A 16,696-nucleotide genomic window follows, 5' to 3' on the forward strand; every position below is an offset into this window, starting at 1 on the left:
TTACTATTTACTATTTTCAAAATGGCGCTGAAAGTACCACGGAAATTCATAATTCTCGTCCCAGCCCGCTCCCCGCCCGCATCGATTTTCAGTTGCCGCATCGACTTTTTTGATATTTACTATTTTTTCGGCCGCCGAAAACAAAATCGACAATTCACCTACCAATCGTGATGTCTCATTTCTAAGGTACGCCTTGCGTCCTCTACTTAGCTGTAATACAGCTGGCGCTGTAGCTTCTGTAGTGCGTATGTAATAACGCATGCATTTCACACTGCGAGCTCGGCAAGAAGGAATGACCACAAAGCAGTCGAACTGTAGTTGGATGGGCCTGGGCGGGCCTGGGCGGGCCTGGGCTGTGATGTAGAGCGCACTCGGTACGTCGTGAACGCAATAGCGGCAACATTTTTGCGAACAACCGCTGATATTCCACGCATATTTCGCCTCGCATTGTTCGTATTTTTCCCCGTTTCTCATATTTTAAGCGGATGAATTGTACTGTACAAATGCTTGTGAGGATTGTATCGAGTTTGTATACATTTTCATGTCATTGTGACCTATGTGCATGTGTATGCAGTGTCGGAAGGTACGGTAACCACCAGCGCAGTGGCCGTGCTACGTGCCGCACCGTATATTGGCCAAGTGTGCGTGTCTGTAGCTGTCAAGTTTTTCCAGGGTCCCCATCCCCTGGTCTGTCAGCTGTCTGCACGCACGCATGAACACATTCGAATGTGTAGAGGCCCGTACACTCTGCTCTGTAACGTTGCATCTGACGGCGATGTATTGCTCTATTTTGAAGAGAAAATGAATGCGCCTTTCCAGCAAATGTAGAATTATTAAATGGGTGTATCTACAAAATAAATAACTTTTCCACGGATTCTGGTTTGTCTCGTATTTCTGCGGGATACTTTTCTTTACGACGTAAATTCACGGACACGGCCGTGAGTCGTAACATCTGTTGTGTGGTATACAGGGCAGGGGAAGCTCGGTATAACGAACACTGCTATAACGAGATATTGGTTATTCCGAGGAAATTTTCCCGGTCCCAAATTTCCTTCCACATAAGTCCATGTAAAATGCTACTCTTATAGCGAGATCGGCTATAACGAAATAACTGCTATAACGAGATAAATTTTGTGATTTCCCAACAAAGAAAAACATATAGCCGATCAAACCTGATATAGCGAGGTAAAGCAAAATGTCTTCGGGTAAAGCTTACTAGTAACTTCGCCTGTGCTATCACGGTCCGAGATTGTAAAGCTCGATGCGCCAAAAACTGTCTTGTACACACACATTTTCTTCAGTTCACTCTACAGCTAGCACCGCATGTTGTATCTTGTACGTGTATGTGTGTGTGTGCGCGCACTGATACATGCAGAAATTGTGGTGGGACGGCCGTATACATGACATCATCATGACGTTTAGCAAGTGTGAGGCAATCTGATGCTGTGATTGGCTTTCTACGTAGGGAATTCCCCATCTACACACACACACATGCAGTCATAATGTACGTACAGAATGTGTCACACACACACACACACACAGTATTGTGCAGACCATATTCAAGCTTTCCACACACAACACCCATACCATAACCACATACCAATCCACAGACGATCTTCACACAATCGCAAGCTATGTAGATTTACAAATTCAAACATCTGTTCTACAATTAATAAGAAAAACATTTTTGATATCGGATTTCATTGGCGAAAAAAACATCTTCTTACCCATAAAGGTGAGTAATTACCTCACACACATTACCAAGTTATCAGTATTGATTGAAAGATGATGGGTAGTCCCACGTGTGCAAATTAATGTCTTTATGTTATGCCTTTTTTTATGCCTACTGATATAACGAGATATCGGCTATAATAACGAGGAAAACGACTCGGTCCCGACCATCTCGTTATATCGAGTTTCCACTGTACAATCATCATCCAAATGATGAGTGATTATCAAATGTCTTTTTAGAACATGAAGAAACATCTTTAAATGTTTAAAAGCTATAATGCCATAAATCAGTATCATTTTGACATCCATCTGCAATTGTACAAGCCAGTTTCCAGTTGAATGTGCTACAATTGTACTGTGAAGAAATGCATATACATACCAGCTGTGTGGACACAAAAAATGGATCACAAACACCAATAATAAATAAAGCAGTGTTTTGAATATCATGCAATTTATTTCAGTCGTACGTTTGTTGAAAGACATGTTTTATACCTGTTTCAATTAATAGCACAATACATCAGAATTGCAAGGACACTGGTATCAGAAATGCCATTACAACACTAAATACCAGTATTAAGATGGTCATTTTCCCTTTACATCTGTAGTGGAAAGAAAAAGCAAAATTTCTGCATGCATGAAGTTTCATTTCAAGTATGGTACATCTATTTGTTTGAAAATGCACAGAGTGCAGGCAAGACATACACTTGGGACCTGGTCTCTCATTCCACAGCTACCAGAGTGATATTTCATTTCATAAATTGGATATAGAAAATAGTAAAGCCCTCTCTCGTTACCTTTTTCAGAATTACCGGACGAGAAACACATATTACTTTCATTTTGACGATCCTCGAAAAAATAGTAAGATATCAAATAGTAAGGACCTCCCTCATCGCCTTGCTCAAAAAACCCGGACGAGAAACTACTTTCTTTTTTTACTTGGCCTAAGTCTTCAGATGGTATTTGGTACTACCATATGCATAACTGCGACCAGCCCGAACACGAAGTATAACTGTGTACAATGGAGCGCCCCGGGTGCTCATAATAAACTGTATCAGTATATCCCATGAACTCTTTTGGTTTAAATCCTCTTGCTATTTTGGTTTAAATCCTCTTGCTACATATATGTTCCTACATATTCCTTTTATTTTCTACAGACCATGGAAACTATTTTAGGTGATGGGCTGTTGCGCTCAAGTCCTCAAAATATGTGAAAAACCTTGTGAATCTATTCTCTGTAAGACTTTAAGAGAAATCTACTTTATTACCAGGCTCTGATAGAATGTCTAACCATGTGCACCTCCCTGTTCTAACCGTGGAGCTGCTTTTACACAGCACAGTAGCTCCATGTTCTATTAAACTTTATAGACACAGCAGGGCTATTAAAATGAAACATTCCCCTCACCAGACATTAACTGTACGAACCAAACGAGCTCCATGGAGGATCATATCGTTTGTAATAAAATCCACAGCCCCCATGGCGGTCTGACTTCAGGACTACAAGAAAAAATGTAGAACATCACAAAAGATATTTCACCCACTTCCCAAAATAGGATTCAGATCAGGGCCCCCATAATTCCAATCCTTAATCCCTCATGAGTATACTCGGGGCAGGTGTCTATGGGAAATGCGTGTTGTAGCAAAATCAATCCGTCCTCAACAGGTTAAAGAAAAATCCCTTCCTGATAATTATGCTTTAATTTTTCTAAAATACTTGGGCACAGGCAAACCTTATCCACTCTATAAGGAAGACACACAAAAATATATAACTCCTATCATATACCAATAAAAGTGCAACAGAAAATTTGTCTCTAGACAAAAATAAAAATTGGTAAAATGAATTTTTACATGCAAATTCATCTCAACTCAACAACTTACATGTATACACAATACATCACACAGCAGTTGCCAAAACTCTCTAAACTTGAATACATTTCATGATTTTTTTTTGTGAATCTGATCTCTTTTGCCCGAAAATTGGTGCTGATTTACTTCTCTGATTTTTCTGTTTTCATACAGAGCAGCATATAGGGTGGACTAAATTTCCCTTTGATAACAGGCATGTGCTCACTGAGTTAACTTGGACAACTATGTGCTTAATCCTAGCGAAAAGGCTAGTGAATTCGTTGCACACTGAAGAAAAGCCAGACAGGATAAGGAACTACATTTAAGTGCTTCCCCGACCCCTAATCATAAGTAAATAGATGAACAGAGTATAGATATTAGAGTATGTAAATGAATTTAAAGACATTTAATGATAGAAATTGCCTTCAAAAATAGTAATTAACAAAAATGAACAAAAATAAAAATCAAATATATTAAATTTGGGGACAATAATGACACAACACTGCAAGCCCCTACCTCACCCCACACCCCCTCCCCTTAAAAAAACAAACAAACAATGAATAAACATTATGCATTACATGGTTCCCAAGACCTATGGTGGTGGTGGTGGGGGGGGGGGTAACTTCCATTCTGACTGGTGAATTAATGTGTTTCCACTAAGATTACACAATAAACCCCATTGGCCAACTCACAATGGTACTGTAAATTAGCGTCAACATTACTTTTCTTCTACCAGCATGGGTCATTCTGTTGGTAAGTAACGGAGTTTACTGTAGCCAGCCAGACAAAGTATAGGGTGTCCAGACACATAACAATTTATACCAAAACATTATAGTGATACAATGGATTTATGTGTCTGGATGCTGACAGACGAGACATCGTATAAGAAACGAAGGTAAGAGCATCATTTTGAACTAGAATTTGATCTTCTTTCAATGTCTAGACAGGTTTAGCAACCATAAAACAGTATACAAGATGTAACTGAGCAGGGCTTTTAAAACATGAACGTGTGACGAAACCTCTTACTCAACTTGCTCGTCATAAGTCATCTTGCAGTGGCTTCATGGATGATGGCCAGGCAGGGGGTAGCATCAACCATAATAACATGAGTAGGGGAAAATTGTACATGATCTATACAAGTTATTTCTAATTGGTTGAGATATCACCTGAATGGTAAGTAGGCTTTATGATTCCCTTCCAGTCTTGCAGCCACCCCCTCCCCACCCTGAAAAATGTGACCCCTGAATCAGAGTCGTCATTGTAGAAGGCTATATACTGTGCACAAGTGTGTACTCTTACATGCACGTATTATCTACAGAGATGTTTGAATTGACTGTTTTCTTCATTAAGATTAATACGTTTACCTTATCACTAGCGCATTACATTTGTCATGTGTAGACAAAGAAAGCATAAATGATAAAATCAGCAACATTATTAACGACCAGAACATGTTGATGGAGGATACTGTTCAGCTCAAACCATACAGTTTGCTCGCTGGTTGCAACAAAATCTCTGGCAAGATGACATCATCTTGCTTTTCCATGTAAGGTTTACCTCTATTAGGTATCTTCACAGACATCTTACCTGGGTGGCCTCTGGAGGCTACCCTGAGTCTACCCTGGACGGTTTAGGGTAAAAGTTACCCAGACGTCATCCAGAGGCTATCAGGAGACTGTCCACCGTGTTGCATCTTAAAGAGACACAAGGCAACAATGCCCTCCTGGTGTCCGGAGTCTACCCCGAGTTCTGTGGTCTGTTAAGACAGGGTATTATTCTCCACTGTAAAATCAAGGAGACATGATTTGGAGAAAGTGCATGCTCCACGTTAGTGTACACTATTGAATAGAGCCCTCTTGCCTGCTGCATAAATAATTCAACCCATTGCTTTCCACAATGTAACAGATCTTGTACAAAGTCTATGAGAAATCAAGAATCAGGTATGCAAAGAGGTATTCTGTCCTCCAGCTATGGCCTTTGACTGGCAAAAACAACAGTTGGCTGGTTGGGTGGAAGGTGAGTTCAGGCAACATTAGACAAGTGCTGGTCTACCAGCACGGCATAGTGTCCCCCATATGGGACACGCATGACCGGCCTAACTAGGTCAAGCCACTTACCGGTATTCATTTGAGTGATGGACAACGGTGCGTCATGTTGTGTTGTCTACCGGTGCATTTATCAACTCACTTCTGGGGTAGAGTTTAGGATTTTAACAGGTCGTTCAGACAAAAAAAAAACTTATACTAGAACGGTATAGCTATACCGAAACGGTATAGCTCTATGATGAATTTATACGTCTGAATGATGACTAACGAAACGACGTATAGCCAAACGACGGTCAGAGCATCATTTCGAACTAGAACTCGATAACGAATCAGCATTCCATCGTGTCCATTGTGCGCTGAACATATGGCGACCATAGAACGGTATAACTGGGCGGGGCTTAATGGGAGCGAGCACGAAAGGTGACCTTGTACCTGTCACTCATGACCATGACAACATGCATAGTGAGAATCTGCACATCTATACGACGTTTTTTCCGGAATGGTCGAAATTAGCGTATGAATGGTCTGTCGGCTATACAATGATTCTTTTTATGTTGTTTAGAACTTTATTGAGTTTTGGTATAAACTGGCTTGCGTCTGAACAGGGGGTAAATGACTTTCAGAGAGATTTGCGGAGCTGTTTTGATTATGGGGTTACAAACATATTTCTGGGGAGCATTTCATGAAAGAACTTGTCGGATAAAATATCTGACAAGTCAATTATATCCGACAAGTTTTGAGAAATTCCTTAGTCTGATTGGCTGATTTCTCTGAACTTGTCGGATATAATTGACTTGTCGGACATTTTATCCGACAAGTTCCTTCATGAAATGCCCCCCTGAAACGTGTTTCTGAAACTCTGAAAACAGCGCGATCTCAAACCTGTTTGAGTCAGAAAATTATGCATTCTCGCAGAGATGATAAAAACGCAAAGATTTGTTGGGACTTGCATTTACAGCTAAGACCTACCCACTCCAGCCATGCACGTGTTATACGGTACATGAGCTCTGCTCCTCGCATCAAACAGCGCAATGGAGCTGTGCAGTGTCAAGGCCTCCCTCTCAACTCATGATAGAGACGATAAATGCAACAACTCGAGAAACGCGATCAGAACTTCTAAGGCCTTTGCCAACGCGTTTTGATTAGTGGGTATCGAAACGTGTTTCAAATATATGGGAATGTCAATGAATGCAGGGCTCCTACATCACACCAAGAAGGTACTATGTTAGCTCACCAAGTACCTCCTTGCTTACCTCATTCTGTAAAACATGATATTTTCGCTGCATGAAATTTTTGCCAATTGGAGCCGACAGCCTTTTTTTGCAGTATGAAATTTTCGCGAATTGCCTCTAACATTCAATGCATATAGTGTGGATAAGAACTTCCGCGTGCATTTTAATTTCGCGAATCTTGGCTCTTGCGAGATTCACAAAATTAAAATGCACACGAACATTCCTTGTTTTACAGTGCTTCCTTGATCATACACAGCTCCACTGAAGCCCACTGAAAAGCCACATGTTATTGTACATGAAGAAGCATACCTCTTACTATGGCAAGCATAGGCCTAAAGTGTGTGGACACTAGGCTAATCAAGCACTGGGCACACTTCCAAAAAAGATTTACATTAGATTAGATATCCAAAGATACGGGATATAATAAAAGCTGGTATTTTCGCATTACACCGGTACAGATATTTTTGCGAATGTGGAGGTCAAAGACATCTTCATGAGATGTTGTTTTCATGATATGACACTAGGGTTATTGTATGGGCACTAATGGCTGTCAATTTGCAATGTGTTTCATGTTGCTAAATCCTCAGCCCAACAGTGGTTCGCAAAATTTGCAAAAAATAAACCCTTGCAAAAATAACAGTTTTTACAGTAATGAGACACAAAATGATTTTTATAAAAGTCATAGACAAAGCATCACATGAATAAAATGCAAATATATCTGTGTACTACCTACCTACTCTCTCTCTCTCTCTCTCACACACACACACACACCATACACATAGATAGACATACAATACATGCATAGAATTATAATTTATATATTATGCATATGATATGAATTGGAGCAAACTGATGTATATAGGCCTATCATATTCATTATGTTAAACAGTAATACAATGTGTTTTGAATACTGTCTTGATAAAGTTAGCAGCATTGCAGAGGAATTGGATTACTACAACAACAGCACAATGGATGACTCTATTTCCTATCAGTGAAAGCTGATAATCCTTGTATACATGTTACTTCTTGGCTGCATGCGTATAAAAGCCACACTGTTTGAATGGATAACAAGACACATGAAGTGTGCCTCATTCTTTGTGCCTCATTCTTTTCAAGCACAGTCACTTCTCAAACCAGGCCAGTGGCGGATCCAGAGGGGGCGCACTGGGCACGTTCCCCCTGTGTATTTTTTGCTAAAAGAAATAAAAATAAAAAAAGGGGGGGTGTGCCCCCTTTAATTTTGTAAAGGCGCCTCCCCCTTACGGAATTCCTGGATCCGCCCCTGCTGGCTCCAGTGCAGGGAAATAAAAGAATGCTATAGACCAGAGCTGGAATCCCACACTACATTCTTCATTTGTATAGGCCCTATTGATTTACCTAAAAATCATCATACTATCACAGCACAATCATATTTTCAATCCAAAACTACATAATATCTCCACTACAATTTACTATCTTTACTCACTCTGTTTATAGTAATCCTCTCCTTATCTGCTTTGTCACACTCATCATATTTCATGATTTGAAGCAACATGTATGTTGAACAACATGTAACATATAATGTGCAGGAATGTAGGCAGTCTGCTTCATTCACTGAAAATAATTCTATCATTTTATGATTATACATTCCTACCACACAACTTTCATGGATGGTCTGTGAAGACATCAAAACAAAATTAATGACTCTATGTCATTAAACCCACAACTACAGAAATAATCAGCTAAAACGACTTTCCCTTTCCAATCTCTTTTCTTTGATTGTTGAATCACAAGAGTCGATCCTTTTGTACTTTCTCTACTTGTCATTTGAATGAGCAATGACAGACTACTGTATAGTAATCACATGGCTGCATTCATTGTTCACCTAAACAGGACAGTTTTGTGTCTCTTCCCTTCTCTTCTCACTCTCTCTTTCTCTAGTGTCAAATGTAGCAGAAAGACTGCAAACCCACACCAACAGTAAACATCACCAATCAGCTTGCCTACAATGATATCACAAACAATGTGATACTGCATAAAGGAATCATGTTGCACCATATTTTACCATACAGGTAATCAGACAGGCTGGTAACATGTGTACTGACTTATCACATGCTGTTGTATTAGATGAAACTGTGTATATAGTGTATTGAGTCAACAGGACAATCCAAACAACGTTTGTTGTGACTCAAGTAGGGGTAGTCTATACAATGTAGTTTATCACGGATAAGATACTCTGTTCCACAATATCACCATCCAACATCAAAAAAATTATATATTACTTGACCCCGATGCTTGAGCAATCTACATCTTAGTTACTATAGAGTACTGAACAATATTTGTGCATGAGTCTCCATTTTATACATGCAGTTCATTTCTATAAAGGCAAAAAGACCTTGATCAACTCAGGCGCACGCTACATAATAAACTCACTTTCACCCATCGTCCGTGCATTCACAACTACCGGTACAAATCACAAATGTATCTTTCACACTCGACTAACACTAACCTTTTTGACTTGGTGTACTTCTTGAACTGCTGCTCAGTCAATTCCTGCACGGACTTCTCTGCCTGCGGTTCGGCGGAGATCCCCAGGGCGCGTTTCAGCCTCGGTTGGCGACAAATATTCACCAGGGAGGGAGAGGTGGGCAAAACTGACATGAATTTGTCGAGTTTGGTTCGCATCTCGGCGAGCTCCTCATCGCGTGCCCGAAGGATACATTCCAACTCGGCGATGCGCTCCTCGCGTTGCCGAAGCACTTTCTGAAGCTCCATCAAACTGCCCATTTTTGTAGGCTCCAAATCGTCTTCCGAGCTAGAATATCGATCGCTAGTTTATCAGAGTATAAATCCAGAAGTGAATTCACCTGTTGAGTGAAGCTGGTAGCGGTTTACAGGTACCAGCTTACCACCTGATGGCATCACAGCTGCGAGTCGTTAGGGAGGCTAACACGTCGCTGCGTGAAGATGTTTGCTTACTCAATCCTCACACCCCGATCTGTCATCTGAATGTGGCAGCGGTATGCAGGGAAACACGAATCTTGGTCGCCTCAGCTCCCACGAGTTCTGGGAGGTACCCTGGTGACAGGCTCCTCCGAGCTCTTCAACGCCAACTGACTACAGCCTACCTACGCAGAATTCACTGCCAAGAGACTGTCACGCCATCCCGACAGCCAGGCTTTCTTCATACGACAGCCGATGGGAGCAGAACGATGCAGTCCTCCCTCCTACGAGATGGCATTAGCGTTGGATAAATAGAAACGGTTGTTCTACCTACAGCAAGGCTTACTGGACGGCGTGCGTGCTAAATGGCCAGTGACACGGAACGTATGCTCGCCGAGTTGCCGCGCACCGCGATGATGTGTGTAGATTTAGTACAGAAACGAGCCGTGTAATTTAATGCGAGAGTGGAAAAAGAGGGGATGGTACTTGCTTTCTGCTGGCACTCAGTGAAACCGACAACCTTGATTTGTTGCAAATTTCATCGCGGGTCGCATCTCCTAAGGCTATTGCGACCCTCTTGTTTTCACACGAGATTTCAGCTTTAAGCTTTGCATAAATACATGCCGATCAATACAGTCTGTTTGGGTGACCATTGTTCTCTTCGATTCTTACCAGTGTCGCACCTTTGATTTGGGAAATCCCCATTGCGCGCTGCCGCTGGATCGGAAAGGGGCGTGGTCAAAACGCGTGGCTACGAGTCTGAGCGATTTATAGTAGTGGGTGGAAAGGGACGGTCAGGGAGGTGCTTCTTTCCACCTAACTAAGAAGATGTAGGAATTACAACTAGAGAATTAGCACCTCACAACTTTTCGAATTGTATTGAAATAGATAAACAAAACAGAATCACGCATCAATTAATACTGACAGCTATAACCGCTCCATTAGCATATCTTACATTGACTTCAGAAAGGGCTGTTGCAAAAATTATAACTTTGCATGAAAGCTCTCCTCTCGTAATTATTGCTACTCTTAGATATCTAATCTTTGCATAACTCACAACAATAGGCCCTACAATGAAGAAAAAAGGACAAGTGAAGGTGAGGATGATAATGACATTGATCTGTAAACCTTAATCCCCGGTAGCTACATCATTGTAAGTCTACATGGCAGTCATTCGAAAGATGGACGAATAGACGCAATAATCCTAATGTCTCAGTGTAATAAGGAGCACAAACAGTGGTATCGCATCACAGCACGCTTGGATTGCATGTGTAACACCAAAGCATAAACTTGTGTTGTTTTGGTTGTCTATGAATGATATATGTGCAATTCGTTGTTTTCTATCAATGAAAGATGGTGATTGATATAGGCCCACATACCTTCCTGCCATAAACCACACACATCTATTGTATACATTCTTACATTGTTAAAATAATATTTTCTTTATGGGAATCCAATACATTGTTCATACTGATTTTCCTGGCAGGTTGAATTACAGTGCGTGTCTGCTCCTCTACCATGCTGACTACAAGACCTTGATACGATGGACCAGCTCTTTCCACCTCCCTGGAAGGACTGACTGTATGTGGAAAACGTACTGAATACTAGTAAGGCAGCAATTTTATAGTTCAGGGAGTTGGCATATAAAAGCCATGCCTACTTCATGTGTTCATGTTCTCAGTCGGTGTAAAGCATTTTCTTCTTAATGACTGTTAGAAACACTTGCATCGCCAAAGAAACTGACACCGAGCTAACTGCCCCCTTCCTCCCTCCCTCCCTCTCTCTCTCTCGCTCCCTCTCCTTCTCTCTCTCTCTCTCTCTCTCTCTCTCTCTCTCTCGCTTCAAAGAATAAATTTGCTGCTTTGGTTTTTTATTCATTTTCCTGATAAACTAGTAGTGTATCTAATTTATCCTGGGACCTACGACTGAACAAGTTTGCTTTTACCTAGGGCCCATCATTTTTCTCGTACTATGAGTACAGCCCAACACTGCTGTAAACAGACCTTTGTGTTCAAATGAGACAGACTGTTGTACATTCCGGTGAAGTTTTACCTAATTTGTGCTTCGTAATTGTGGTATTGTATGTACTTTTTCTGTGCTATTTTCGTGAGAAATAGGGAAATAAATTGAAGTGAAAATGAAATGAAATATAGTTAGTATCTATAATAATTCTGTTAAGAGTTGGGATTATGCCAAAGAACCGAGGGGTCCCTTTTTGTTATCACTGGTTGTGTTATCAGATATGCAGAAGGAAATGCACCAGATAAGAATAAGAAAACACATTTACGCTTGAAATTATTTTTTCTCAGGAAATCGCAACTGAAAAATCATGATGATAGAGCATTCTTCGTAGTCACGTGGTAGTTGCAAATATTGAAGAAATCATGACGGAGTGAGTTTAATGGACGAATCGACAACCTGGTTTATCATTCTACCTGCGATGTAAGTTTCATTTTTCAAAATCACTAGACAAAGCAATATAGGGCCTATATCTCTTTTGTTTAATACAAATGTCTAACATTCGTTTGAAAACGATCAGCAGCGAATTTTGACAATGTATGCAATAACAGCATAAGTAAAACAAAAGATAAGTATCATTTTTAAGGAAATACTCCACTGGTGACATGAATTTTCAGTCATATGTGTGGGAATCCAGCAATATTTAGTATTCCTGCCATTGCTATAGGCAACGAAATGCCTGGGGTATTTCAGGTGGTGGACCTGTGAAGATTAACAAAGCACTTTACTTTGATTCTATCAACCGTTCACCTAGAGAGACTTTTCAAAGGTGCGTTTTAGTGATTGCCATGGACGTTCTGCGTCATCGCAAAATTAATAATCTGACTCATCGTGTTCCCCAACATTCATTTGGTCTCGCAGACACAAACATGTACACCATGTGCGAATGTGCCGTGATGATGCACATGTAGCATAATAATTAGCATTTAATCAAGGCCGGAGGCGGAGAGCGCAAGCTTGGTTAGCTTTCACAATCATGTGATGTCAATCGTGTGCTCGTTTAGACGGAATCGAGTGGATTTATTGAGGTATGCCGCCCTCTATCGGGAAGTACACGATATGGTTGTATGGTACTCAGTATTGATGGTTCATCCACATCCACTGAATGCATGATCTTTATGTAAGCTACATGTGTATATAGAGATCAGTGATTTTATCAGATTAGTGTGCTATACATTTCCTCTTCTTCTCTCCCTCCATCTGCCCTCCCCTCACTATACTAACGATCAAAGTGATAATAATGTTCAGATTGTGTAATTCCATCAATTTTATTCCGATCGCACATTATTTTACTCTGTACATGATTATGGTATTCTGGTTAGGATTTCATGAAGTGCTGTCCAATATAAGGGCCAATCTATTATCACTATCTATTTATGATTAGGGATCGATTAGGCATTTTGGCAAATTAGTCTGAATCTAGGATTTACAACTCACAAGGTATTGCAATGATAAGTCCTGCACGTCAGTTCGTTAGAACTCTGAAATATGCGATTGTGCGCAGGCCTTATTTTGTGTGCGTGCACGTATAAGTTTTGAGTGTATTTTTGTGTTTTTAGCATGCTTTGATTTTTTTTAAAGATAAAGATACGAGAATATTTGGGTCATAAGATCTTTCAGTTGAACTTACAATAGATGCTACCCCTTTCCACCAAAAAAGGAAAACGAACAAAACAAAACAAGAATGGTCATCTGATGATATATGAAATCATAAAGAAAAAGATATGCTGTCCTTTAATCTAAATTGCTCGGAGGACACCCAAAGAACATTAATTGTTACCCTGTATATCATAGGCAATACAGTGGACAGCCTCCAGGCAGCTTCCGGGGAACCTGGGGTAGCCCATACAGGGTAGATTCTGGGTAGCCGCTAGAGGACACCCGGTGTAAGCTGTCTGTTGATACACCCTTGAGGTAAATCTATACCAGGAAAGTGTGATGACGTCACCTTCTAGGCCGCAAATCTTGTTTCGACCAGCGTGCGCACTGTTTGATTCGAGTTGAGCGGTATCCTCCACCGTTCCATTCTGGATGTTAACAGTGTTGCTGATTTTATGATTGATATATTTTCGTTATCTACTGGTGATATTCTTATGGAATGAGAAACAAAATACGCTAACAAGGTACGAATCGAGCCGCATCCACTGTTCTGTTCTGGTTGTAAGCAATGTTGCTGATTTTACGACTGTCTTTACTTTTGTTTTATTCATGATATTCTTAGGGAACAAGAAATAAATGCGTTTACACGGTTAACGTATTTTAAAGGAGAAAAAGTGTAATTTAATTTACTTATTGCCACATTGTAAGTAAAAAGGAAGTACAGTTAAAACATTACAATATTTGCAACTTATATCATGCAAGATGCAATTATACTAAACATGGAGGAATCAACAATAAAGCCAGCCCTGTAATTCAAACGTTTTTGTAGAAAATACATGCCTGTAGGCCCTATTACAAAACACATGTGCACAGTATCCCCATCGTACGCTTCTGCAATGCCAATGATGTGATATGCGTTAATTATACACTGTCTTGTGTACATGTAGGTCCTACAGGTAAATGTTCTTCGTTTTAGTAACGGCCAGGGACGGCTGATTTCACTGCCATTGTAGGCGTGCACGGATAACTTTGAGCAACACCAACAGCGGCCGCATCGTTCACCCCGTGTTTCCTCCCTTGTATGTTTCGTCTCCGGAAAACGCTTGGAGAACATCCGTGTAAATTCTGTTAACACGGTGTATAAGCACTGATCTCTACTATGGAAGTATCGTATGCGTCCCATAGAGATCAGTGGGTGTTAGAAATATACGTCTACAGTATTAGATAATGTACAAAAGGTAGCCGATTCGTGATGTATAATGTTAGTGCCACCAGAGGGCGTTCTATCAATATCACATCGAAACACTACATTTTGAGCGTGTTCGAAAACTGCAAATAACGACGACTGGTATAGCCTCTATGATTCATAATTTACGGAACCATCGTAACTCAAGCAACTCAAGAAATAAAATCTCACTTTCGCGATCATGCAGATGCCATAGCTTAATGTTATTCAAGACTCAACGTAATGGCCTATCCTCATTCTCTCAATTGTGAGAGAAGTACAGATATCAAATATGCTGATTTTCAGCTTCTTCTTTTTTTATATTCCAATACTTACCTTGCTTTGTTGTTCTTCTTCTTTTTCTTTGAAGTTTGCAGGGTGATCGTTGACGAGTACATCAACGAGCTGTTGTCAGTGCCAACATCGTGGGAAGAGCATAGGGCCATTGCATATGGGGCTCTAACGTAGTGGAACTTGCCTCGTTAACGCTCGGTGCATTGGATGCCATCCCGGAAGCACGTTGCAGCTCGTTATTTGCCCAAGTCAGGGTACCGTTTCATGAAAGTTGTCAGCGCTGACAAGTTGTCAGTCTCTGACAATCACCATGGTAACAGTCAATGACCAGAGCATCTCGACCAATCAAAACCAAGGATTTTGCTGAAATTGTCAGAGACTGACAACTTGTCAGCGCTGACTAAATTGATGAAACACCCCCCTGGATCCACGTACTTCTACTCCAAAGAGTTCTTCTCCATCGTGTTGCTAACTCCAGTTCATATGCCAACTACAAGTTGTTCATCTGGGAAGATATCGGAGGTCATTGGAGTTTATCAGATGCCCAGATCTGGGACGATTTCGATCTGAAGGAAGCAAACGAGTCTGGAGAACCCAGAAGCCCCTGGCCAGGACCGCTTACGAATGACACTCAGCCGGTCTATTGCCTCTACTTTGGTACGTAGGCCCTATTGCTGTAAACACTCTATCTTTTTCTTAATTGTGCAAATTTCATCGAATGTTATTCTTTACAAAACTGTTATGTGACCATTTTGTTCAATGTCTGACTTTTCAGGTGATGACAGGTTCGGTGTATGCCAATGTATGCAGAAACTGTTTGGCTACAGTAATCTCACCAGGGAGGAAAGCATCCCCAACTACCAGCTGTCGAAGAGTCGAAGAGTGTCGGAGAATGCGTTCGGGATCCTTGCGAACCGGTCAAGGTTATGATGACCATCATGCAGTCAGCAAGACCCTGCGACTGTGAGCCTGATCGATCACCACTATACCTGTTGCTTGCATCACAACCTAACGAGGATGATATGACCAACCACGCAGAGCCAGCTCGTGGGCCGAGAGGATGACGACCCCCAGCTCATCCCCGGAGGATGGAGACAGAACCGCAAGATGGAAGACTGCGTGACTGTTCAGTGACACTACACAGCCAACATGCAAACGACTCGGCACACCTAGCACGGTAACGGCAACGATCCGGTTTGGTGGGCCAAAAGGAACCATGTTTGGTTCTGTTAAAAAACAACAACAACAACAACAACAACAACAACAACAACAACAACAATTCGGTACAAAAACACCAAAAAAAAATTAATTCTTAAAATTTCATTCATGAGCAACAAAATCACCTGTGGAAGATTTGTTTTAACCAAAAATCATTAGAGAGGAAATCATATTGAAACATAACTAGCGACATATTTCCTTTTGGAGCACCATAGCAAACAACAACAACAACAACAGCAACAACAACAAAAAACAACAACAACAGAAACACACACTTTAAACCTGGACCGTTGCCGTTACCGTGCTCGGTGTGCCGAGGCGTTTAGGAGGGTAACAGGTTGCACAATTTCCTCAAACACTGGCTCAACTCGGATGCAGAAAGTGCCATGGCAGGACATTATAACTGATTTCCCACTGAACTGTAAATAATGTGAAAAGTAGTGTTAGTGACATAAGCCCCATAAAACTGTCGAAAAAAACAACACCCACACATACGCAATCCAGAATGAATGCAAAAATTAAAAAAATGGAATTGTGATTTTTAATGGAAACCATTTACTTTGTTGTTTTAT

The 16,696-nt window shown here is 40.9% G+C and overlaps 1 protein-coding gene across 1 annotated transcript; it reads left to right on the forward strand.

The window, feature by feature from the left end:
• The first annotated feature begins 10,134 nt into the window (after window positions 1-10,134).
• On the forward strand, window positions 10,135-15,836 carry LOC139729651 (uncharacterized). The gene is made up of 4 exons (XM_071640577.1): window positions 10,135-10,153; window positions 14,983-15,076; window positions 15,385-15,563; window positions 15,682-15,836. Exons 1-4 carry the CDS (start codon window positions 10,135-10,137, stop codon window positions 15,834-15,836), a joined length of 447 nt encoding a protein of 148 aa, XP_071496678.1.
• The last annotated feature ends 860 nt before the right edge of the window (window positions 15,837-16,696 follow it).

The sequence above is a fragment of the Diadema antillarum genome, unplaced genomic scaffold (genome assembly GCF_040938485.1).
Source record: "Diadema antillarum isolate AM-2024a unplaced genomic scaffold, OU_Dant_1.0 seq00000248_RagTag, whole genome shotgun sequence".
Lineage (NCBI taxonomy): Eukaryota > Metazoa > Echinodermata > Echinoidea > Diadematoida > Diadematidae > Diadema > Diadema antillarum.

Excerpts from the sequence above, each read along its gene's own strand:
- LOC139729651 (XM_071640577.1), top strand. Across the intron at positions 15,077-15,384 it reads ATTGCATATGGGGCTCTAAC|TTCATATGCCAACTACAAGT; the intron begins GTAGTGGAACTT and ends TGCTAACTCCAG. Across the intron at positions 15,564-15,681 it reads GGTCTATTGCCTCTACTTTG|GTGATGACAGGTTCGGTGTA; the intron begins GTACGTAGGCCC and ends CTGACTTTTCAG.